This window comes from Melanerpes formicivorus, unplaced genomic scaffold, assembly GCF_026170545.1.
Source record: "Melanerpes formicivorus ecotype bairdi unplaced genomic scaffold, bMelFor1.0.p_v2 SCAF_43, whole genome shotgun sequence".
NCBI lineage: Eukaryota > Metazoa > Chordata > Aves > Piciformes > Picidae > Melanerpes > Melanerpes formicivorus.
This window is the reverse complement of record NW_027142395.1, coordinates 1,793,200-1,819,441: the sequence shown is the minus strand read 5'-3', so window position 1 is coordinate 1,819,441 and position 26,242 is coordinate 1,793,200. Positions and strand designations below refer to the sequence as shown.

At 45.7% G+C, this 26,242-nt stretch overlaps 1 protein-coding gene across 1 annotated transcript in view; it reads left to right on the top strand.

The window, feature by feature from the left end:
• TTC7A (tetratricopeptide repeat domain 7A) overlaps positions 1-25,429 on the top strand; it is a 142,778-nt gene extending 117,349 nt beyond the window's left edge. The window contains exon 16 of the mRNA XM_068158827.1: positions 25,377-25,429. Coding sequence (XP_068014928.1) covers positions 25,377-25,416 — 40 coding nt within the window. The 3' untranslated portion in view covers positions 25,417-25,429. The remainder of the gene's footprint in view (positions 1-25,376) is intronic.
• Positions 25,430-26,242: the final 813 nt, after the last annotated feature.

Here is a 26,242-nt window from a genome sequence, read left to right as displayed (position 1 = left end):
TAGCAGAAAGGATTTTTCACTATGGCCACCCTTCAAAAAACAAAGTTCTTTCCTAGGTTAAAAGTTGTTTATTGACAGCAGGTGTCCTTGACTTCATCACCACTACATTAGTTCATTAAGGATGTATGAAGTAATAGTCTGGCAAGATTTATTTCTCATAGACTGGTGCAGACTTACGGTGGGAAGTGCTATTTTATAGCATGTAACAATGCTGTTTACCAGCTGCTTCCACTTGCTACTGAAAGCCCCAGTATATAATATCTGCATGAGTGAACTGGCATTTCTAGTTCAAATTCTTTTTCTATCACTTGTCAAGCTATTTCTTGTGTGTTGAAATTAAACAACTCATGCCTTCTTTGAGCAATATCTTTATGGGCATTTGTGATGTACTACGACACAGTCTCAAGCTGTGCCAGGGGAGGTGTAGGCTGGATGTTAGGAATAAGTTCTTTTGTAGAAAGAGTGATTGGCCATTGGAATGTGCTGCCCAGGGAGGTGGTGGAGTCACCATCACTGGAGGTGTTTAGGAAGAGCCTGGATAGGGTGCTTGGTGCCATGGTTTAGTTGATTAGACGGTGTTGGATGATAGGTTGGACTTGATGATCTCGAAGGTCTTTTCCAACCTGGTCTGGTCTATTCTATTCCATTCCATTCCATTCCATTCCATTCCATTCCATTCCATCCCATTCCATTCCATTTCTTGACAGTCATAAAGTAGAACTGTCTCCTTGCCTATAATCTTCATGGGGAATAAGAAATCAGTTGTCTCTCAGCCAGTGGTTTGCAAACCTTTGTGTTGTGCCTAGGCTGTTCTACAATTTTTGTGTCAAGGTAGTTGTACCTCCTACCCACCCAGCTTACCTCCCAGGCAAATATGATTGTCTGTGCTGCTGTAGAGTGGTTTTAGCACTTTTCTCACCAAAGTGGTGGTGAGCTTACTCAGCCTTAGAAATGCACCTTCAGAGAATCAGATTAGCCTGTTTTCATTTTTATTCCAGTTCATCATTAGGCAAGAGGCAAGGAAGCCTGCTGTATTTTGTGAGTGGACAGGATGATAAAACAGCTTACTAAAATTCTCAGAATATTGTTCTGTCTGAATTCCTCAAGGGTGTAAGATTTGAGGATCTATGGGACTGGAACACTTCTTCTATGAGCGCAAGCTGAGGAAGCTGAGGTTGTTCACCCTGGAGAAGACTCCAGGGAGACCTAATAGCAGCCTTCCAGTACCTGAAGGGGGCCTACAAGAAGGCTGGAAAGGCCATAGTGATAGGACAAGGGGCAATGGTTTCAAACTAGAGAAGAGTGCATTTAGATTGGATGTTAGGAACAAGTTCTTTACTGTGAGGGTAGTGGAAGAATGGAACAGATTACACAGGGAGGTAGTTGAGACCCCATCCTTGGTGATAGTCAAGGTCAGGCTCGATTGGGCTCTGGACAGCGTGATGTAATGGAGAACGCCCCTGCTCACTGCAGAGGGTTTGGACTAGATGACCTTTGGAGGTTCCTTCCAACCCAAACTATTCTATGATCCTATGATCTAAAGCAGGGATAAATGAATGTTTTGGTTGTAGCATTTGATCATGCTAGACAGCTTTTATAAATAGGCTGTTCAAAACTCTGGAAGGTGGAGCTTCTGTAAATTGACTTCTTGAAGCAGTGTGTCCACACTCTGGCTGGTGAGAGTGACCCACAAATGTTTTTATCTCTGTATTGATGCCCCAGGCAACATTATAAAGTAATAAAAAATGGAAGGAGGTGCGTGGGTAATATGACAATAGTGTGCTGCAAGAACACAGAACACATTAGGCTTCTGTGGTTCACTTAAACAAAAGAGATCTCTTATGTGGAGTCTGAAGTGATGAGATGGGTTTTTTGCTACAGTAACCATGAATTTTGTCTTTGACAGTGTGTTATGACCCCCTGCTGTGTTTATAAAATTAACCTAAAAAACCCTTGGTGATGTATTGCAATATTCAGAACTATACTCTGTGGAATGGGTAATGATGTTAAGTATTTGTATGCCAAATATATGAAGGGAAATCTTTAGGCTCATTTGCTGACTCTCACTAATGATAACACAGATACTTAAAGCTAGGAAAAAGTGAGTAAGAAATCTAAGGGACTTTTCTGCTTTGGATTGATTTTCATGTTTTCAGCTTCTTTTTCTTCTTTTTTTCTCTTTCTTTCTTTCCTCCCTGTATGATAAGAAAACAAAATGAATTATCGAGTTACAGTATTTCCATTTTTGGCAGGTCCAAACAGATACATCCACCCCTCTCTAAGGAGCTTGAGACTGTGTCCTCTTGTTCTGGTGCTGGTTGCCTGGGAGAAGAGACCTGGAATGGGTTGTCCAGGGAGGTGGTCGAGGCCCCGTCCCTGGGGGTGTTTAAGAGCAGGCTGGATGAGGCTCTGTCCAGCCTGATCTAGTGTGGGGTGTCCCTGCCCATGGCAGGGGGATTGGAACTAGATGATCCTTGTGGCCCCTTCCAACCCTGAATGAAACTATGAAACTATGAAACTATGAAACTATGAAACCAACCCCTACCTGGCTACAGCCTCCCTTCAGGGAGTTGTAGAGAGCAAGGTTTCCCCTGAGCCTTCTCCAGGCTAAACAACCCCAGCTCCCTCAGCCTCTCCTCACAGGGCTTGTGCTCAAGGCCTCTCCCCAGCCTCGTTGCCCTTCTCTGGACGCATTCAAGAGTCTCAATGTCCCTCTTAAATTGAGGGGCCCAGAACTGGACACAGGACTCAAGGTGTGGCCTAACCAGTGCTGAGTACAGGGGCAGAATGACTTCCCGGCTCCTGCTGGCCACACTGAGGTATTTTACTCTTTCCTTTATTAATTTTTGCCTTGGCTGGAAGCTTTCCATGGCATATATTTAGTTCAGCAATAAGTTTGTCATAAGACTATTTTAGGAGCAAAGGTGAACACGAGGATGGAGAGCTATGTGGTCTAATCAAGTGTCACAGTCATTTGCTGAGTTCTTCCTACACACATACACCAACAATAAATTAGACTCAGAACTAAGTATGTATAACATAGAATTATGTTTCTGAAAGCTGTGGCTGGAAATGTGAACTGGAGATCTAGCAGGCTAAGAGGTGAATGCAGTGGTCTCTACTCCATATGACTCTGTCAGCTGGAGAAGTGGCAGGAGGCTGATAACTAGCACCTTAAATGAAGGTCATACTAGTAAGCAGTTGCACTGAAATGCATAGTGGAAAGATTCCTGAATGTTTTAATTAAATTTTTTAATTATTTTTTTGTACTCCTGGAATCTCTTCATTTTTATCTACTATCTGAGATGACTTCAGATTATCCTGTAGTTTGTCTTGCATTTTATCAGGGCAAAGTAAATTACTTTCTGCAGCTGATGAGTATGTAGCACAGTGGGGCTCTGAACCCAGCTGAGAGTATAACATGCCATTATAGTCCCTGTAACAAAAAGGAGAAATGGCCAATGGGCATGGGAGCTGCAAGGAGCTGTGCTACTCAGTGAAGGAGGAAGCAATGCCTCTCACCCTGTGAAGGGAGGTTGTAGACAGGTGGAGGTTGGTCTTTTCTCCCAAGCAGCCAGCACCAGAACAAGAGGACACAGTCTCAAGCTGCACCAGGGAAGGTTTAGGCTGGAGGTTAGGAAGAAGTTCTACACAGAGAGTGTGATTGCCCATTGGAATGGGCTGCTCAGGGAGGTGGTGGAGTCACCATCACTGGAGGTGTTTAGGAAGAGACTGGATGGGGTGCTTGGTGCCATGGTTTAGTTGATTAGGTGGTGTTGGGTGATAGGTTGGATGCGATGATCTCGAAGGTCTTTTCCAACCTGGTCTGGTCTGGTCTGGTCTGGTCTATTCTATTCTATTCTATTCTATTCTATTCTATTCTATTCTATTCTATTCTATTCTATTCTATTCTATTCTATTCATTTCAGCAACCAGTCATTTTTTCTGATTCTTCAGAAGTTAAGCCTTTGTTGTGTTGGGGGGGAAGGGGAAAAATTGTTCCACTTGGCTGAATAAATTTCTAATTCTGCAATGTAGCAAAGTAGAAATGACATAACATGAGTCAAAATGGAAGTTCTTGGAGAATGTTGCAAAAATGCCATTTGAGAGTTATGTGAGGCACCTACCCACCCCCAGGTGTGTCTGCCAGTGGCCATGGCCCCACCAGGAGGGGTGGAACTCCCTGCCATGTAAGGTTGTAGAAACAATAGATAGCAGCTGCTAAGCTGAATTCACTGGGAGTGAGAAGCAGCTGGTGCATGCAAGGGAGCACCAGTTGCAAAGTGTATGTCTGTCCTGCTGGGGCTGCTCCTTGCAGAGATGTGTTGGGACCGCTCCTTGGGTGGCTGCTGACAGTCTCCATAGAGATGCAGATCTATTTGGGAGAACTGCCTAGCTGCTTGCACTTGCATTCTTGATCCTCCTGAACCTTGTGGGCTGCCTTGAACTGCACAGTAGCTCATCAGCTAAGAATTGACAAGCCTCAGTGTATCAAGCTGCAGTAACTGCCAGCAAGGCAGGCACAGCTTTGGTGGTACCTAACACTAGGGATCAGACAAAATCTGAGACCAAAAGGATCAGAGATTTTCCTGACCTGCACAAGCAAAGCACGTGCCCATGCACAGAGTGGTCCCCAAGGCTTAGATATTCTGGGTGCTGGGTTGAAGCTACCAGTAATGTACACCTCAGGAAGTGGCATGGGACCAGTGTTCCTTTGGTGTAGCGCATGCTGCTGCCAGCCAGCTGTGCTGATCTCACCCTGGGGAATTTTTAATGTACCTGGGATTGCTTTAATCTGTGTTCTTCCTACACCTCCAGAAGGAATGGCTCCTGGGAGGGAGAGCACAGAAACCTCCTCTGCCCCTGAGCTGCCACTGTAGTGCTGTGCATGGTACTCTTATGAGTTTATTATTTGGAGGTTTGGGTTTTCTTGCATCCAAAATGCTTGTGTGGATTAATGCTTTCTCTTACACAATTGCATACAGGCATCAGGATGCATATACTAAATTATCTTTCCTTCAAAAACATTCTTCTGAAACTAAGCCTCATGGTACATTTTTGTTTATTGCTCTAATGTTAAAGCAGATGGAAATGCTTGAAGCCTCCTTTGTTGCCAGGGGTATAAACTATATCACATATTGAGAAGCTGCACCATGTCCACTTGGAAATGCCAGATGGAAAGAGGTTTTGTTTTTGAAGTCCACTTCAGAAAAAGAAAGGAAGAAAGGAAGGGAGAAAGAAAGAGAGGGAAGGAAGGGAGGAAGGGGAGGAAGGGAAGGAAGGGAGGGAAGGAAGGGAGGGAAGGAAGGAAAGGAAGGAAGGAAAGGAAGGAAGAAAGGAAAGGAAGGAAGGAAAGGAAGGAGGAAGGAAAGGAAGGAAAGAAAGGAAGAAAGAAAAGAAGGAAAGAAAGAAAAGGAAGGAAGAAAAGAAAATAAATTAAATTCTATATATATGCTCCTTGGAGCCTTCACACCAGATGATTTTCAGATATAATAGAGATTGAAACCTTCTTTACCAGCAATTCTGGGGTTATGTTGCTTCTTACTCAGTGGTAACCAGCAATTGCCTACTGCTTCCCTGGCCATCTGCATACCAGGGTTGTGATGCTGTGCAAAATATCTGTAGGGAAAATCCTGTAGGGTAAAGATATCCACGTGTGTGCAGTGTGCACTGAGGTTCTGCAGGGCAGGAAAGCTTGCCTTTGGTGCTATCTCTCTTCTCTCTGAACCACTTCAGAGACTGTGTATTTCTTATTTTTGGTAGTCATATTTTGTCACCCATCTAAGGCTGCTTTTGAGCAAAGCTCCTTTAACATTTCTTAACAATTAAAAAAAATAATAAATCCAGAGGCAAAACACATCAGAATCAATCCTCCACTGCTTTAGAAAGGATTGACCAGTACATGTAGAAAAGAAGAGAGCAAAGCAAACTTGACTTAAGATTCATCATTATCTGTGGTAGTAACACTGGAAAGCATATAGAGTTCTAGTACAGATTTTTGATGTTCTAAAGGCCATACTTGCCCTAAAAGAATAAACTTGTTCAGACACCTTACCAGCCCAGAACATACCTAATCCTTGCAATGTGTTTGTAGTTTGCTGTTTTCCAATGAGATGTGCATCAGGTATTAATTTAGCAATATCGCAGCAGAACACTAATCTGTTGGTTTTTTTCCCTTTAGCACAGTATAAGCAGCAGTACAACACAAAGTTTCACTGCTGCAACAACCTAGAAGGAGCACTCACAAATTACATGTTCCAGCAGGTACTTATTATTTGCCTGTATACACTAGGCCATTAGTCTGGGTTTACCTGTAAGATATGGGAGAGACCGAAATCATAATTCAGTCATTGTGCCCCTGTACTCTGCACTGGTTAGGCCACACCTTGAGTCCTGTGTCCAGTTCTGGGCCCCTCAATTTAAGAAGGACATTGAGACTCTTGAACGTGTCCAGAGAAGGGCAATGAGGCTGGGGAGAGGCCTTGAGCACAAGTCCTATGAGGAGAGGCTGAGGGAGCTGGGGTTGTTTAGCCTGGAGAAGAGGAGGCTCAGGGGAGACCTTATTGCTGTCTACAACTACCTGAAGGGAGGTTGTAGCCAGGTGAGGGTTGGTCTCTTCTCCCAGGCAGCCAGCACCAGAACAAGAGGACACAGTCTCAAGCTGCACCAGGGGAGGTTTAGGCTGGATATTAGGAAGAAGTTCTTCCCAGAAAGAGAGATTGGCCATTGGAATGTGCTGCCCAGGGAGGTGGTGGAGTCCCTGTCCCTGGAGGTGTTCAAAAAAAGATTGAACGTGGCACTTGGAGCCATGGTTTAGTTGGTCATGAGGTGTTGGGTGACAGGCTGGACTTGATGATCTCTGAGGTCTTTTCCAACCTTATTGATTCTATGATGTTAAGTGTCACTCCCAGCACTGTTATTACAAGGAAGAACCAGTGACTCACTTCTCTTCTGTCTCCAAACAGCACCGTAAGGAAATCACGTTTCTTAGGGCAGATTTGCTCCTCAGCACTTATGAGGCTGTAATAAGCTGTAAGAATGGTTGCAAACAATATCACAGCTAAAAAAAAAAATTAAATGTGTTGCTGTGTCACTAAGGACAAAGCCATATGCATGTTCTCACAAATGAATTAATAAATTCTAAATGCTTCCTCTGATGTGTGAACTCCGAAATTAACACCACTGATTTCTGCACACTAATAATAGTACAGGGTGTCAGCACCAAGGGAGGAAGGGAAAGAGAAAGATACCGTTCCAGTCCTCTGCAGCATTCAGATCGCTTGAAGCTGAAGTTATGTGGCATAAATGGCTACAGCTGCCATTTCAGAAGTTAACTGAACAGTCTGGTATCAGTACTGTAGTAGAAGAGTCCTTGGTCATTGGCTTGGCCCCAGCCTGAGCAATGCTTACTGCAGGAAAACAAACGTACAGACGGATGTGTTTGTTGTTGCTTGTGAGCAGGTTCTGTTTGGGCTGTTGGCCTGGTAAGAAAAAGCTTGGTGTCTGGATTTCAAGCTCAAGAGAAAGCAAGCCATGTTGTCTTAACCTGCCCAAGTAGGGGAAAAAAATACAGCTGAGAATCATGCAGATGGCCTGAACTGGACTGGCACATAGTGCTGGAGTATAAGCATCAGATGACTACCTCAAAAAGTGAGGTCATGTCATCGCCCTGTTTTCACTGGGGATCTCATAAGCCACTTTTCAAGATTATGCATAATAATAGTTTGTCTGGCTGAAAATATCCCCTGGAAGAACAACAAAAACAATCCTGTGAAACCAGAACACATTAAAGGCCAAGGAAGAGAGGATATAATTTTTTTACCTTACTGATGTTAAACTTTATCAAACTAAGGTGATACAAAGGTAACAAAACAAAAACCTGCAGTGCTGCAGGGTGTGTTGGGGTTTTTTCACTTGATGCTCTTCTAACTGGCCACAAGCATTTTTTTTTACCTCTCATTCAGCAGTCTCTCTGCAAATTTTATTAAACTTGATTGCCAGTTTCTCTTGTGCATGACAGCCACTTCTAACAGCATAATCGTCTGGGGAGGAAGTCACTGCTTGTCTGGCTTAGTTCATCATCTGCCTAAATTCCTTGGTGGTTTTAGTGCATATCGGGGACAATGCTGACTGTTTTCAGTGCTTTAATAGTGTCATTAAACTGTGGCTCAGGAGTATGCCCTGACCAGCGTGAAAGCATTCTGAGTTTAGACTTGGAATAGAATTTGCAAGCGAGACTGAGCACGGAGCTAGTACTTGATGTAGTTTAAGGCTGCAGTTGTGTTGAGGTTTTATATAACAAATACCTCATGCCTTAGTCAGGTCCACTTGTAGTCAGAGTAACTATAGTAACAAAACAAAGTTTCTAGCTAGGGAAGGAATATTTCCAATGAGCCTGGCATCAGTTTCTGAACCAGTGCCTCCAATATGCTTATTTATCAGTTTGGTGTGCAGTGCTATTTTGATAGCTCCTACTGTATTTTCAAAGCTTTTTAGAAAGCTTCATTTCTTTGCCTTCAGTGTGGTGGTTTTGTATTTGTTGTTTTGTTGTTGGGTGCTTTTTTTTTTTGCCTAAAACCTTTGGAAGGGTGCTCTTTTTGCCTTCAGATGGGAATGTTCTGATTATATTCCTGCTTTTTTAATTTGTTTTCCCAAAGAAATGGAGATTTTGCAGTTGGGGTTTTAATACCTTGAGCACTTTGGAAAATACTGGCTGATTTTAAACAAGTTTTTGACAGGCTGTTAGAAGTCCCAGAGATCATTAAGTTTCTGCAAGCGTCCTAAAAGCAGCTGGCTGAGTCAAGGCCAGAGGGGGCAGGCAGAGCTGAGCCGCACTGTGCCAGGGTTGGCAGCCACCAGCAGGAAGCATGCAGCAAGTATGAGACATGGGGACATGGCGGCTCTGGGAGAAGGGCTGGCAGGAGGAAACAGATTGCAGTGTGGGACAAGGGCAGATCCTAAAGAAGTTGCATACCACCTGGCAAGGGACAGTTTGTGGCATTTAAGTGAGGGGGATATAAATACATACTGCTTCCTTCTGTGTCTTGAATGCTCATTTGCATGTGTAACAAGTGATAGCAGAATGAGTAAGGAAGGTAATGAGGGATGCTGCAAGTGGTAATCAGCACAGTTTAACCAAGTCTACCCATGCTGGAGGTGCAGTGAAAAGCTGTGGTCTCAGCACAGCCTGCAGGAATCAGCCTCCTTTGGAAGCTGGAGAATTCCACCTCTTTTAGGGTTTTTTTCACAGAAATCCTAACCTGGAAGTGACAGCCTGGTTAAATAACAGCAGAAATAATTATTCCATTTATGAAACACTCTTGTAAAACCTCAGTGGAGAGCTTGTCTGCTGCCAAACCAATGTTTGATGGGAAGCAGGAAGATATTTTTAAAGGAAGCACAGCACTGGCTGAAGCAAGCTGAGAGCACACTACTGGCCCCAAAGCTGTGATTGCATGTGGACAGCCTGGGACTGACTTTGTTTATCATGGTTTCATGAACTTAAAAACAGCATTAGTTTTTAAAGACATCTCTGATCTCTTTTCTGTTGTCTGTAAATAATTGTATTTTCTAAAGTTCAGTAACTTTCTGTTAAAAGGATGTGACATCACATTATGAGCCTCCAATGAAACAAAATGCAGAGTCTGCCGTTCATTGTGTTTCCTCTTTCAAGCAACAGCTTCTTGTTCTTACTAATTCTTTAGCCATCTGGTGGCACCACATAAGGAAATGGAGGTGTGGAAAATAGAAGGGAAAACTAAGTGAGATAAAGCCAAAATCTGCTCTTTGGACCTGAGGGAAGATAGAAAATCCATATGAATCATAGAATTACCGAGGTTGGGAAAGACCTCAAAGATCATCAAGTCCAACCTGTCACCCAACACCTCATAACTAATTAAACCATGGCTTCAAGTGCCAGGTCCAATCCCTTTTTGAACACCTTCAGGGACAGTGACTCCACCACTTCCCTGGGCAGCACATTCCAATGGCCAGCAACTCTTTCTGGGAAGAACTTTCTCCTCACCTCCAGCCTAAACTTCCCCTGGTGCAGCTTGAGACTGTGTCCTCTTGTTCTGGTGCTGCCTGCCTGGGAGAAGAGACCAACCCAAAGCTTTTATGTACTTTTCTGGGGCTGTTCCTGCAACTCAGAAAATCCAGTAATTCACCTCTTCTGCTCAGTAAAAGACTGTTTGTCCACCAGCAGACAGGAAGCATAAAGATGTTCTTTTCCAAGAGTATGTTTCCTAGATCTCTTACACAGATTTCTTGCAATGATACTCTGAACTATTAAGCAGCCCTCTCATGCATCAAGCGTGTTGTAGTGACTTTATACACCAGTGAAACATAGCTTTGGTTGGGGAAGAGCAGAACAGGTGTTATGCAAGTAATAACAATATCATGTATCAGATTAGGATTGGGGGATTAGGAATAATAATCTGGTAGTTGAAGTTGTCAAGACCAGAGCTGGAGTTTCACCGTATCACATGAGCTAACACCTATGCTCATGTTAAAATGGGACTTAGGCTCCTTAATATCATCATTTAATTATAACTTGGGCTTTACATTTGATTTAGCATGAATTAATGTTCCTACCAAGGGATGGGATAGATACTAAAAAGGATGATTCTTAAGGGGACAAAAGCAATCTTAAAAGACCCAAATAAAATAATTTTAGTTCAACGTATTAAGGAGAACTGGATAGATACAATTGAATCAATCTCCTTCATTTGACAGTTGGAAAGATAATTTTGTGTCACACACACACCCCTAAACTCCCACCCCCAGTCAGTTTCCACATTAATTCCCATGGTAGAAGTGTCCTAAAATTAGAAGAACTGACTGGGTTTGGAGCACAAGCCCTGTGAAGAGAGGCTGAGGGAGCTGGGCTTGCTTGGCCTGGAGAAGAGGAGGCTTAGGGCAGACCTTATTGTTGTCTACAACTACCTGAAGGGAGGTTGTAGGCAGATGGGGGTTGGTCTCTTCTCCGAGGCAACCAGCACCAGAACAAGAGGACACAGTCTCAAGCTGCACCAGGGGAAGTTTAGGCTGGAGGTGAGGAGAAAGTTCTTCACAGAGAGATTGATTGGCCATTGGAATGTGCTGCCCAGGGAGGTGGTGGAGTCATCATCATTGGAGGTATTTAGGAAGAGACTGGATGGGGTGCTTGGTGCCATGGTTTAGTTGATTAGATGGTGTTGGGTGATAGGTTGGATGCGATGATCTCGAAGGTCTCTTCCAACCTGGTCTGGTCTATTCTATTCTATTCTATTCTGTTCTATTCTATTCTATTCTAATCTTTGCACAGTTCTGGTTAGGATTATTACTGAAAAACTTAACTTCTGAATTTCTCTCTGTTCTAATTAATCAATAACAGGATGAGTTAATGAAGGCAATAAGTTTCAGCCTTCATTCTACATTGTGTCAGTTTGTTTTGCTTTCCCAAGAGAAAACTTTATGTCCTTGTATAGCAGTTGTAAGACCACAGCAGTTTCTGCATGGTGTCTCCTGCATAACTCAGCCTGTGGTTTGTGGTCCACAAACTAATGCTTGTGGTGGATTCTCTAGAATAAAATAACCCAAAAATGCAGATCAGTTCCCTGCAGGATAGTGGTAGTGGTCAAACCAGGTTGCAATACAGCAGCCAGTATAGATCAGTTCTATGGTTACAGGGCCCTGAGATGCAGCTGTAATTGCTGCTGCTAAGATTGTTTCTTCAGTTCACTGTGCTCATAAATTCTTTGAGGACTGGTCTGCCTTCCAAAACTAAAAGGAAAAATCAATTGAGGACCCAAACAGAGACACAACTTAGAGCACAGATTAGAGATGCAATTAGGCTTGCTTCCTGACTAGCAACAAACTGTGCAATGATTCATTTGACAAGGTAAGCTGCGGTTAAATTCTTATGGCAGAAAACAATAAAAATTGTCAGGTAGATGTGCCCTGAGGCACAGCCCAGAGGAGAGGAGAGGCAGAAGAAGAACCCAGTGTCCTGGCTGCATTTTTTCAGTTACACAGGTGTGATGGGTTACACCCATCCTGAAGCAGGGGGAGGGGGGTGAGGAGGGCTGGGGGGAGGGCTTGTGAGGGCCTTCCTCTCCCTGGAGAGCATTTTCCCCCTGGGGAACTGAGTTAGTCTGTTCCACTCCCCCTCCCTGTCCACCAAAACTACAAAAAGGAGGACACTGCAGCCATTTCTCTCTTTTACTTCTGCCTCACACGGATGAGAGAGAGCTGCTGCTGGCTTCCTGCTTCTCTGCCACGTGGTCAGGCCTGGTCCTCTCCCTGCTACATCCATGCCTCTGCAAAGGACTGGTTTTTTATACATGTTTTTCCCCATCCATCCTTGTTCCTTACCCTTGTGAACTCTTCCTGTTGTTGTTCATATATATATATATATACATATACACTGTTTTTTACCTCTCTACTTCCAAACCAACTCCAGATTATTTCTCGGTGGATTTGCTCCTTCCCTTTTTTTTCTCTCTATTGGGAAAGAGGAAGGGGGAATGGGGGAGGGATTCTAAGTCTTGCCCCCATCTGAGCTCTTAAATCCCAGTTAAGCCTCAAACCACCAGAACAGGGCACCTTGCATAACTTGGAACAGAGTCTACTGCTGCAGATGCTGCCCACAGTGAAACCTGCTATCTTAAGTCAGGATCGAGCGGTTCGCAGCAGTGCAGAGCTATGATGAGCCATGCCAGGCTACCCCATCAGTGTGATTAGCTGGGTTAACAAGAGGGAGCACACAGCTCACACAGAGAGGTCAAATGTTCCAGTGGTTTAACCCATTTCCCAGGATAGTCTTTGCAGTGTTAACTCCTACAGAACTGCATCAGATGTCTTCTTCAGTAGTGTCTAGATAGCAGCTGTTACGGTCTATATGCAGAGCTATAGGCTGGGGTCAGAGGGGCTGGAGAGCTGCTAGACAGAAAGGGACCTGGGGGTGCTGATTGACAGCTGCCTAAACATGAGCCAGCAGTGTGCCCAGGTGGCCAAGAAGGCCAATGGCATCCTGGCCTGCATTAAGAATAGTGTGGCCAGCAGGAGCAGGGAGGTCATTCTGCCCCTGTACTCAGCACTGGTTAGGCCACACCTTGAGTCCTGTGTCCAGTTCTGGGCCCCTCAGTTTAAGAAAGACATCGAGACACTTGAACGTGTCCAGAGAAGGGCAACAAGGCTGGGAAGAGGCCTGGCACACAAGCCCTACAAGGAGAGGCTGAGGTAGCTGGGGTTGTTTAGCCTGGAAACGAGGAGGCTCAGGGGAGACCTCATTGCTGTCTACAACTACCTGAAGGGAGGTTGTGGCCAGTAAGAGGTGGGTCTCTTCTCTCTAGCAACCAGAACAAGAGGACACAGTCTCAAGCTGTGCCAGGGGAAGTTTAGGCTGAAAGTGAGGAGAAAGTTCTTGACTGAGAGAGTTGTTCGCCATTGGAATGTGCTGCCCAGGGAGGTGGTGGAGTCACCGTCCCTGGAGGTGTTCAAGAGGGGATTGGATGTGGCACTCGATGCCATGGTCTAATCATGAGGTCTGTGGTGACAGGTTGGACTCGATGATCTTTGAGGTCTCTTCCAACCTTGGTGATTCTGTGATACTGTGATCCCTGAGCTGTGGTCATTGTGATGCAATGGCTTTGTGAAAGGGATATTTTTGTACTTAAGGCTTCATTTGTCCATGGGTTGTAATCCTCAATATACGTATCAGTATTTGTGCCCATTGGAAATGGGAAGCTGCTCAGAAGAGCTGGCAATCTGTAATAGGTGGATGTGCAGGGTTTGCTGAAACAGATGTCACTAGATTTGAGTGAGTCAAGCACATTATTGTTTACAGTTTTAGGAGAGAAGTGAAACAGTTTGGGTAGCTGGAATCACGCTAAAAATGCTGTGTGGAGACTGGGTCCGTGGCAGACAGGACCTGATAAATAAATGTATACCTGGAGATATGTGACAGGTAGAGCTGTGATCTTGAGAGTGGGAGGAGAAGAGGGCTAGGGAAAATGTAGTGGAAAGACCTGTCTATGTATCAAATCTCTCCAGTGCAGCTACTTTAGAATTTCATTTCAAATAAGGAACAAAGTGGAAGAAATATACAGGGGGAAGAAAATCAGTCATGCCATAAGCAGTCACAAATCTGATGCATTAAGATGCATGTCAGCTTCCATCAGAGCTAATACTTCTCCAAATCAGTTCATTCTCTGTCTCATTCATGCTAAAAGTGCACTGCAGCTCAAATGGCTGTGCTGCTACTAACTTCTCTAGAGCCTCCAGGAAAAAGATGCCAAAGAAGTTTATTGACTGCTGTCCTGAATATTCTGTACAGGAATTGACCTTAAGGACATAATTTGCAGTACTATTTACTCAGCATGTTGGATTTTATGATGCCATTTCTGTTGGAGAGAATCATTCATGCAGCACTGGGTTGCAAACATTGTAGTTACCCTGAGTAAGGATATAGTTGCACTGTCCTGGGATTGCACAAGGTAAGTATTTGTATGCATCTCCTGGTAGTGGCATGTGGGGTTAGGGGTAGGCTGTGCCTTCTCTTTATGTCAGCCACTAACTTTCCCTTCTCCACAAGCTCATTATCCTGGGTAGTCACACAGCTCATGACTGAGTCAATCTCACAGGTTATGTGTGTAAAAACATCCAATTCACTTCACATCAATTCATTTCTGGGCCCCATGCTCTTTAACATCTTTATTGATGATCTGGATGAGGGCATGCAGTCCATCATCAGTACATTTGATGACAACACCAAGCTGGGGGCAGGAGTTGATCTTCTAGAGGGTAGAGAGGCTCTGCAGAGGGACCTCGACAGGCTGGACAGATGGGCAAAATCCAACGGCATGAGATTGAACACATCCAAGTGCCGGGTTCTGCACATTGGCCACAACAACCCCATGCAGTGCTACAGGCTGGGGTCAGAGTGGCTGGAGAGCAGCCAGGCAGAGAGGGACCTGGGGGTGCTGGTTGATGGTAGGCTGAACATGAGCCTGCAGTGTGCCCAGGCAGCCAAGAGGGCCAATGGCATCCTGGCCTGCATCAAGAACAGTGTGGCCAGCAGGAGCAGGGAGGTCATTGTGCCCCTGTACTCTGTACTGGTTAGGCCACACCTCGAGTCCTGTGTCCAGTTCTGGGCCCCTCAGTTTAGGAAGGATGTTGACTTGCTGGAACGAGTCCAGAGAAGGGCACCAAAGTTGGTGAGGGGTTAGGATCACAAGCCCTATGAGGAGAGGCTGAGGGAGCTGGGGTTGCTTAGCCTGGAGAGGAGGAGGCTCAGGGGTGACCTTATTGCTCTCTCCAACTCCCTGAAGGGAGGTTGTAGACAGGCAGACGTTGGTCTCTTCTCCCAGGCAGCCAGTACCAGAACAAGAGGACACAGTCTCACGCTGTGCCAGGGGAGGTTTAGGTTGGATGTTAGGAAGAAGTTCTATACAGAGAGAGTGATTGCTCATTGGAATGGGATGCCTGGGGAGGTGGTGGAGTCACCGTCATTGGAGGTGTTCAGGAGGAGACTTGATGTGGTGCTTGGTGCCACGGGTTAGTTGTTTAGGTGGGTTGGATTGGTTGATAGGTTGGACGTTATGATCTTGAAGGTCTCTTCCAACCTGGTTTATTCTATTCTATTCACTGCTGTAGCTTTGAGAAGCTACCTCACCTAGTCAGCATCCCTCCCCACCCTCACTCCTTTTTTTTCTCCAAAGACCCTATTATCTGGTGAATGGACATGACCCTTTCACATACTCTTGCCCTTTCTTTTCTGTTCTAATTTTAGTGTAATTTAGGTCTGTGACTTGACAAACACCTGCAGAGTGCTCTCATCAATATTCAGCTTGGTGTATATATATATATATACACACACATATATACCGAGGCTTTCATAGCTGGTCTGTCCATTTCTCTTGTGCTTGGCATCATCTTGTGCTGAATTCAGCTTTATGAACAGGGTAATTATTTGAGAAAGGATTAGAGCTCTGAATCTTTTCCAGTAAGGCTGAAGGAAGCTATTACTTCATCTTACATTAAATGGCACATGGCAGTTTTAAACACCTTCTGGATTTCTAATGAATTAAACCCAATCTGTTCAAGAACAAAGAACACTGACTTTTATCTGTATGTTTCAACAATTTTTAAGCTAGTCTCTTTGTGACAGGTGTGGCAGTTTTAGGCCTTAACCCACCACAGACAGCGTTTAGTTTATGCCACGTATCTACAGTATGCCAGAGCTCCCATGGATGCATCTCACTGTTGGGAATCTGATTCAAACTGTCAAATTTCAGGTGTGCGCTCCGTATTTGAGCCATGCTTCCTCTGGATGTCATCCCCTGAGGGAATTAATTAGGGTAGGATAGATCACATACATAATGACAGGCTCTGCTAAGCCTTCCAGAGGCAAAACTACAAATCAGGTCAGCAGAAAGCCTGAACACATTCAGTTGCTGTCTCGGAGTAAGTTCTGCGCAGTGACTTTGGATATCTGTTGAGAAAAGTACCCCAGGAAAGGTGTGAACATAGTAATGCAAGTACAGTGCCTTCAGTGTGGTAGGACCTATGTTTGGGATATATTGGTTTAGAAAAGACAGGAAATAGAAATTAGATTCTGTGCTCTGAATTGGAGCAGGCCTGCACAATATTCCTAACATGAGGGAAAGCAGACACATAAGTAAATACAAAGTGATTTTTATGCCTAATGGTAAAACCAAGGGTAGTTATAATGTTCTGTTACAATAGAGTAGGATAGGATAGGATAGGATAGGATAGGATAGGATAGGATAGGATAGGATAGGATAGAATAGAATAGAATAGAATAGAATAGAATAGAATAGAATAGAATAGAATAGAATAGAATAGAATAGAATAGAATAGAATAGAATAGAATAGAACAGGTTGGAAGAGACCTTCAAGATCATCGCGTCCAACCTATCACCCAACACCACCCAATCAACTAACCCATGTAACCAAGCACCCTGTCAAGTCTCCTCCTGAACACCTCCAGTGACGGCGACTCCACCACCTCCCCGGGCAGTCCATTCCAATGGGCAATCACTATCTCCGTGTAAAACTTCCTCCTGACCTCCAGCCTGAACTTCCCCTGGCGCAGCCTGAGACTGTGTCCTCTTGTTCTGGTGCTGGCTGCCTGGGAGAAGAGACCAACCTCTGCCTGTTTACAACCCCCCTTCAGGTAGTTGTAGAGAGCAATAAGGTCACCCCTGAGTCTCCTCCTCTCCAGGCTAAGCAGCCCCAGCTCCCTCAGTCTCTCCTCATAGGGCTTGTGTTCCAAGCCCCTCACTAACTTCGTTGCCCTTCTCTGGACTCGTTCCAGCAAGTCAACATCCTTCCTAAACTGAGGGGCCCAGAACTGGACACAGGACTCGAGGTGTGGCCTAACCAGTGCAGTGTACAGGGGCAGAATGACCTCCCTGCTCCTGCTGGCCACACTGTTCTTAATGCAGGCCAGGATGCCATTGGCCCTCTTGGCTGCCTGGGCACACTGCAGGCTCATGTTCAGCCTACCATCAACCAGCACCCCCAGGTCCCTCTCTGCCTGGCTGCTCTCCAGCCACTCTGACCCCAGCCTGTAGCACTGCATGGGGTTGTTGTGGCCAATGTGCAGAACCCGGCACTTGGATGTGTTCAATCTCATGCCGTTGGACTCTGCCCATCTGTCCAGCCTGTCGAGGTCTCTCTGCAAAGCCTCTCTACCCTCTAGCAGATCAACTCCTGTCCCCAGCTTGGTGTCATCAGCAAATTTACTGATGATAGACTCAATGCCCTCATCCAGATCATCAATAAAGATGTTAAAGAGCATGGGGCCCAGCACTGATCCCTGGGGGACTCCGCTACTGCCTGGCTGCCAGCTGGATGTGACACCATTCACCACCACTCTCTGGGTTCGGCCATCCAGCCAGTTCCTAACCCAGCTCAGAGTGCTGCTGTCCAAGCCATGGGCTGACAGCTTGGCCAGGAGTTTGCCTTGGGGGACGGTGTCAAAGGCCTTGCTGAAGTCCAGGTAAACTACATCCACAGGCCTCCCCACATCCACCAGGCGGGTCACCTGATCATAGAAGGAGATCAGGTTGGTCAGGCAGGACCTGCCCTTCCTAAATCCATGCTGGCTGAGCCTGATCCCTTGGCCATCCTCTAAGTGCTGTGTTATTGCACTCAGGATGACCTGTTCCATGATCTTGCCTGGCACTGAGGTCAGGCTGACAGGCCTGTAATTCCCTGGCTCATCCAACCGGCCCTTCTTGTGGATGGGCACCATGTTGGCCAGCTTCCAGTCCTCTGGGACCTCGCCAGTGAGCCAGGACTGCTGAAAAATGATGGAGAGCGGCTTGGCCAGCTCCTCTGACAGCTCCCTCAGCACCCTAGGATGGATCCCATCTGGTCCCATGGACTTGTGGGGATCCAGGCGGCTGAGCAGATCACCAACTACCCCATTTTGGAACAGTGGAAAACTATGCTGCTCCCTGGCTCCTTCTGCCAGCTCTGGAGGCCAGCTGTCTGGAAGACATTCTGTCCTGCTAGTAAAAATTGAGGCAAAGAAGGTGTTAAGTATCTCTGCCTTTTCCTCATCCCTTATCACAACGTTCCCCTCCGTGTCCACCAAGGAGTGGAGGTTGTCTCTGCCCTTCCTCTTGCTATTAATGTATTTATAGAAGGACTTTTTGTTGTCCTTCACAGCAGAGGCCAGACTAAGCTCCAAATGCGCTTTTGCCTCCCTAATTTTCTTCCTGCAAGACCTAGCAACATCCTTAAATTTTTCACGGGTTGCCTCCCCTCTCTTCCAAAGGTGATACACCCTCTTTTTTTCCCTTAGTTCCATTAAAAGTTCTTTAACCATCCAGGCTGGCCGTCTGCCCCGGCGGCTCACCTTCCGGCACATTGGCACAGCCTGTCCGTGCGCCTTCAACAATTCTTCCTTGAAGTAGGACCAGCTCTCCTGGACCCCTTTGTTTTTAAGGGCTTTATCCCAAGGAACCCTCTGAATTAGTTCCTTGAGTAGCCTGAAGTCCGCCCTCCGGAAATCCAGAGTGGAGGTCTTCTTGCTACCCTTCTTAGCTTGACCAAATAATGAGAATTCAATTATCTCGTGGTCACTGGCCCCTAAGCACCCTCCGACCACCACATCACCCACCAACCCTTCCCTATTGGTGAAGAGGAGGTCAAGCATAGCCTTGCCCCTGGTAGGCTCTCGCAGCACCTGGGATAAGAAGCTGTCCTCCATGCATTCTAAGAACCTCCTAGATTGCCTCCTCTCTGTTATGTTAAGATCCCAGCAGATATCAGGCAAGTTGAAGTCTCCCATGAGAACAAGGTCAGGCGATCTTGAGACAGCCTTAAGCTGCCTATAGAATGACTCATCAACATCCTTCTCCTGGTTGGGTGGTCTATAACAGGCTCCAACCAGGATGTCAGCCCTGTTGGCCTTCCCTCTAATTCTTACCCACAGGCACTCAACCCGATCATCCCTAATCTCCGTCTCAATGGCATCTAGTGCCTCCCTGACGTACAGGGCCACCTCTCCACCCCTTCTTCCTTGCCTGTCTCTCCTGAAGAGCCTGTAGCCATCAATTGCAGCACTCCAGTCATGTGAGTCGTCCCACCACGTCTCTGTGATGGCAACTACATCATAACTTTCCTGCTGCAGCAAGGCTTCCAGCTCCTCTTGTTTGTTGCCCATGCTTCGTGCATTAGTGTACATGCACTTCAGCCGGGCTGCTGGTTTCACCTCTGGCTCTGGCTTATGACCCCTAGACTCCTGCCTGGGGGGACTGGTTTCAACCCCTTCCCCCTTCGAAACCAGTTTAAAGCCCTATCTATGAGACCTGCCAATTCCCTCCCCAGAATCTTTTTCCCTTTGAGGGATAGGCCATTCTCGTACACTCTGATCTTACCCCTCCTCTGGGACAGATGTGCTCCATCTGTTGCCAGCTGGCCTGGTGCAGCAGAAAGTTTTTCAAGATCAAAAAACCCAAAATTCTTTTGCCTGCACCAGCCTCTAAGCCACTTGTTGACTTCAGCTGCTGACCTGTTCCTTACTGTATTCCCACCTGCAACTAAGGGTATAGACGAAAAAGTTATTTGTGCCCCTGACCCCTCAACCAGATCTCCCAGGGCCCTGAAGTCATCTTTGATAGCCCTGGGAGTTCTGGTTGCAACATCATCATTCCCTAACTGCATAATTATCAAGGGATAATAGTCAGAGGGCTGCACCATACCAGGCAGTCTTCTGGTAACATCTCCAACCATAGCTCCTGGAAGGGAACAAACCTCCCTGTGAGTAGGGTCTGGCCGACATATGGGGCCCTCTGTTCCCCGCAGGAGGGAATCGCCAATAACAATTACCCTCCTCTTTTTTTTAAGGGAGCAAGTCCTGATAGGATAGGATAGGATAGGATAGGATAGGATAGGATAGGATAGGATAGGATAGGATAGGATAGGATAGGATAGGATAGGATAGGATAGACCAGACCAGACCAGGTTGGAAAAGACCTCTGAGATCACCTAGTCCAACCTGTCACCAAACACCGTCTAACCAACTGCACCAAGCTCCAATCACCCCATCCAGTCTCTTAAACACCTCCAGTGATGGTGACTCCACCACCTCCCTGGGCAGCACATTCCAAAGGTCAATTACTCTTTCTGTGAAGAACTTCTTCCAGCATCCAGCCTAAACCTCCCCTGGTGCAGCTTGAGACTGTGTCCTCTTGCTCTGCTGCTGGTTGCCTGGGAGAAGAGACCAACCCCCACCTGGCTACAACCTCCCTTCAGGTAGTTGTAGACAGCAAGAAGGTCTCCCCTGAGCCTCCTCTTCTCCAGGCTAAGCAACCCCAGCTCCCTCAGCCTCTCCTCATAAGGCTGTGCTGGAGGCCTTTTATCAGCCTCATTGCTTATGGAAGAACTGAATGTGAGATTTTTGGTGTTTATTTGGATTTGGTTGGAGTTTTGTTTGGGTTTTTTTAGGGGTGGGGTGAGGGGGTTGTTTGCCTTGTTTTGGGGGGTTGGTTGTTTTTTCTTTGGTTGTTCTTTTTGTGAGTCACTGAGAATGTTTCAAGCAGCCTTTTTTTTTTTTTCTCCATTAAAAGAAAAAACGTTGCAGAATTCTGCACATGAATGAGTTACTTAAAGGGATAAGGTAGGAAGTCAGCTGATCAAAGTGCACTGACCCAACATTTCATTTCTATGTTTATCTGATGCATGCTCATTTTTAGGAAGTAGAAGACAGCCTTCTTGAGCTTTTCTAATATGAAAATTGTACAAGCCCTATGAGGAGAGGCTGAGGGAGCTGGGGTTGCTTAGCCTGGAGAAGAGGAGGCTCAGGGGAGACCTCATTGCTCTCTACAACTACCTGAAAGGAGGATTTAGCCAGGTGGGGGTTGGTCTCTTCTCCCAGGCAACCAGCACCAGAACAAGAGGACACAGTCTCAAGCTGTGCCAGGGGAGGTTTAGGCTGGAGATGAGGAGAAAGTTCTTCACAGAGAGAGTTGTTTGCCATTGGAATGTGCTGCCCAGGGAGGTGGTAGAGTCACCGTCACTAGAGGTGTTCAAGAGGGGATTGGACATGGCACTTGGTGCCATGGTTTAGTAGTCATGTGGTGTTGGGTGACAGGTTGGCCTTGATGATCTTTTAGGTCTTTTCCAACCTTATTGATTCTATGATTCTTCAGCTGTCTGGCCCTGAATGTTTTGTTCCTTTTACCTGTTACATTGCAGCTTTTGCCTTTAAATTTTGGAGTAAAGTTCAGTTTTATAAAGCACTGTGGTGCCAAAAAGATGTAAAGGTCAATGCTGGACTGCTTCTCAAAAATCCACAAACAAACAAAAGATAAAGGAAACAGACAAACAGCAAAACCCAGCAACAAGCATACCAAACCAAAAACCCAGGAAAAAAGCCTTGCATTAATTTGTGGGTGAAGAATCCAAAATAAAGCCAAACCCACTAATCACAGAATCAGAGAATCACCAAGGTTGGAAGAGACCTCAAAGATCATCAAGTCCAACTTGTCACCACAGACCTCATGACTACTAAACCACAGCACCAAGTGCCACGTCCAATCCCTTCTTGAACAGCTCCAGGGATGGTGACTCCACCACTTCCCTGGGCAGCACATTCCAATGGCCAACAACTCTCTCTGTGAAGAACTTTCTCCTCACCTCCAACCTAAACTTCCCCTGGTGCAGCTTGAGACTGTGTCCTCTTGTTCTGAGACTGACCCCCACCTGGCTACAACCTCCCTTCAGGTAGTTGTAGACAGCAATGAGGTCTCTCCTGAGCCTCCTCCTCTCCAGACTAAACAATCCCAGCTCCCTCAGCCTCTCCTCATAGGGCTTACCTGCACTGTACTGCATAGATGAGATCTGTTTTTTCACAGTCAAGCCTGTTGTTTTCTATCCAGCATTTAAATCATAGAATCAATAAGGTTGGAAAAGACCTCAGAGAGCATCAAGTCCAACCTGTCACCCAACACCTCATGACTACTAAACCATGGCACCAAGTGCCACGTCCAATCCCCTCTTGAACACCTCCAGGGACGGTGACTCCACCACCTCCCTGGGCAGCACATTCCAATGGCCACGTTCTATCTGCAGTTTTACACTGAGGTGCATTTTCAGGCTGTTACTGAAGGAAGGCCAAATATTGCTACTTTTGAATTTTAAAAATGTAATGAGTGTGCATGTTTTCCCAAAGGATTTTCTTTAGTCACATGTGCAGTGCTTGGGATCTGTAATACTGTCTCATCTTTTCTCAGCAGATCTGACATTCTGCCGGATTGGATTGTAATAGATCCTGCAGAAAATAACCCATTAATTTGATTTGAGGTTCACTCTGGCATGAATTCTCTCTTTATTTTTGTTTTTCTTAACCATGCATATACTTCTCACCTTCCTCTTGAGGCTTGTAGGTTTTGTTGGCAGTTCTAATTGAAATCTTTTGGATATTTCTGACAGGTCGAGAAACTGCTGATTTTTATTTGTTACTCAGGAGCAGTGACTCAGTTATTTGTACAGTAAGGTGTGCCTGCTGGATTCACATATACAGCAGGAAAGTTGCACTTTCCAGCAAGGCTAAGAAATGAAGCTTTGCATTTAAAATACAGCCTGCGAGATCCTGAACTATATTAGTGTTCAGCTGAACTGGGCACAGCTCTCTGCTAGGAAAACATTGTGCTAAAGTAGTAGACCCGGATGCAGACTGTGGCAGTGGGTTGTGTAAGTAGGCTATATCCTTGATGAGTGTAGGTGAGTATATGAACATATATGGGTACAGTTGAGAACTATTTAGGGAGAAATTATAAAGAAATTTATGTGTTTAATTATATTTTTTGCCAAGAAAACAATATTTAGATTAACTGAAATGCTTATGCCTTAACTGAGGCCACATCTTGAGTACTGTGTCCAGTTCTGGGCCCCTCAATTTAAGAAGGACATTGAGACGCTTGAATGTGTCCAGAGAAGGGCAACGAGGCTGGGGAGAGGCCTCGAGCACAGCCCTGTGAGGAGAGGCTGAGGGAGCTGGGGTTGCTTAGCCTGGAGAAGAGGAGGCTCAGGGGAGACCTTATTGCTGTCTACAACTCCCTGAATGGAGGTTGTAGCCAGGTGGGAGTTGGTCTCTTCTCCCAGGCAAGCAGCACCAGAACAAGAGGACACAGTCTCAAAATGCCAGGGAAAGTTTAGGCTGGAGTAGAGGAGAAAGTTCTTCACTGAGAGAGAGTAATTGGCCATTGGAATGTGCTGCCCAGGGAGGTGGTGGATTCCCTGTCCCTGGAGGTGTTCAGGAGGGGATTGGATGTGACCCTTGGTGCCATAGTTTAGTAGTCATGAGGTGTTGGGTGACAGGTTGGACTTGATGATCTCTGAGGTCTTTTCCAACCTTATTGGTTCTATGATTCTATGTTTCTATGAACTTGGAGAAGAATGTCTCTATGCTGGACGAGCTGGGTTTAATAAAAAATATGGTTGGCTGGCCTGTGCTTGCAGTGTCTATTGAAATCACAGTGACCCTGTACAAAATTACAAGAATCATACAAAGCTGTTGACTGTTACATCTTCAGCTTGATTTTTGTCTCAGGTTAAGAAGAGCTATTATTACACCAGTTCAGCTGACTGGTCTGAGCTCTGTGGCAAGCCTTTACTGTGTGGGAGGAGTACAGCCTGATAAAAAGTGATGTTGTTGCCAGAGTCAGTCTGCATGGTCTCAAACCTGATAAGGATTAAGGACTACAAATCCTCACCCTGCAATTAGCTTTTTATGGGATGAAAACAAACTATGAAATAACTTTATATTGGAATACAGTGCATCTCCAAAACCAGTGGTGAAAAAGCAGCCCAGCTCTACCATGAATACAGAATCATAGAATCACAGAATCAACCAGGTTGAAAGAGACCTCAAAGATCATCCAGTCCAACCTATCACCCAGCCCTATCCAATCAACTAGACCATGGCACAAAGTGCCTCATCCAGTCTTTTCTTGAAGATCTCCAGTGATGGTGACTCCACTACCTCCCTGGGCAGCACATTCCAATGGCCAATCTCTCTTGCTGGGAAGAATTTCTTCCTAACATCCAGCCTACACCTCCCCTGGTGCAGCTTGAGACTGTGTCCTCTTGTTCTGGTGCTGGCTGCCTGGGAGAAGAGACCAACCCTCACCTGGCTACAACCTCCCTTCAGGTAGTTGTAGGCAGCAAGAAGGTCTCCCCTGAGCCTCCTCTTCTCCAGGCTAAGCAACCCCAGCTCCCTCAGCCTCTCCTCATAGGGCTTGTGCTTCAGCACCCTCACCAGCCTCATTGCCCTTCTCTGGACATGTTCAGCATCTCAGCATCTTTCCTAAACTGAGGGGCCCAGATCTGGACACAGTACTCAAGGTGTAGATTGCCCAGTGCTGAGTACAGGGGCAGAATAACCTCCCTTGTCCTGCTGGCCACACTATTCTTGATACAGGCCAGGATGCCAATGGCTTTCCTGGCCACCTGGGCGCAGTGTTGGCTCATGTTCAGCCTACTATCTACCATCACCCCCAGTCCCATTCTGCCTGGATTATGATTTTGTCCATCTAGTTTTTCTGAATCAGTGTGCTTTGTCAAGCCAAATGGTGAGCACAGGGGGTTTTAGGTTAACTTAAATCATGCCAGTGAAGGAGTGAGTGAAATTGCAGTAGCACAGTCTTCAGCACATCTGTCTGTTGAAATACAGGCTTGAGTCTGTATGCTCATTGGTTGCTCTGCATGATAGGTCATGCTTCTGTGTCTTCATGCTGCTGTTACTGGGTTGTGTTCAGCTGGTGCTAACACTGACTGCAATTACATCATAGCCTTGCTTTGTAGACTTAGACTAATTTAATTCCTGCCACTAGTGAAATATCTATTTCTTTCTCTAGGATTTTCTTTGGTGAAGCCAGCACTTTTCTGTCTACTTAACACAACACAGGTTTGTTCTAAGTCATGAGTTGTTTGTTTTTTCTGAAGTGAAGGAGCTTCTTTCTGTCTTCACTTCTGTCACTTCTTTCACCTTTTAAGCAGACCTTTTTCTGTCTTTTTTCAGGTTGGGGTAGAAACCTCCTCTTCCATATCTTACTGAAAAAGCTCATCTTAATAAAATGCACTGACTGCACTGTTTTAAGTACCTGGTTTGTTTTAGCCAGAATGTAGCTTGAAATATGCCTGCATGTGCCCCAGAACCAATATACTGTAGTGAAATTCAGTGGTGTTTGCCAGACTGATTTCCATCTTTTTCACCTCTGCTGAGACATACAGTGAGTGCTAAATATTGACTGACTCTGACCTTTTTTGTGTTACCCATGTTTATATTTTTCCCCTGCAAAACTAAGCAGTTAAGAGATACTCTCATAATCCTTCTCCTCATAAAGAGATGGATCTACCAAGGTTCTTAAGCACATGGTTAGTTTTAAGGAGGGGAATAACTGACTTCTTGTTGACTTCAGCAGGACTTCTCAAATACTTAAAGATGAAGACCTCTTATAAGTGCTTTTCTGGAGTACTGCCAAAGTGGCATAAATTGAGTACTGTATCCAGGATATTGAGACACTTGAACTTGTCCAGAGAAGGGCAACGAGGCTGGGGAGAGGTCTTGAGCACAAGCCCTGTGAGGAGAGACCGAGGGAGCTGGGGTTGCTTAGCCTGGAGAAGAGGAGGCTCAGGGAAGACCTTATTGCTGTCTACAACTCCCTGAAAGGAGGTTGTAGCCAGGTGGCAGTTGGTCTTTTCTTCCAGGCAAGCAGGACCA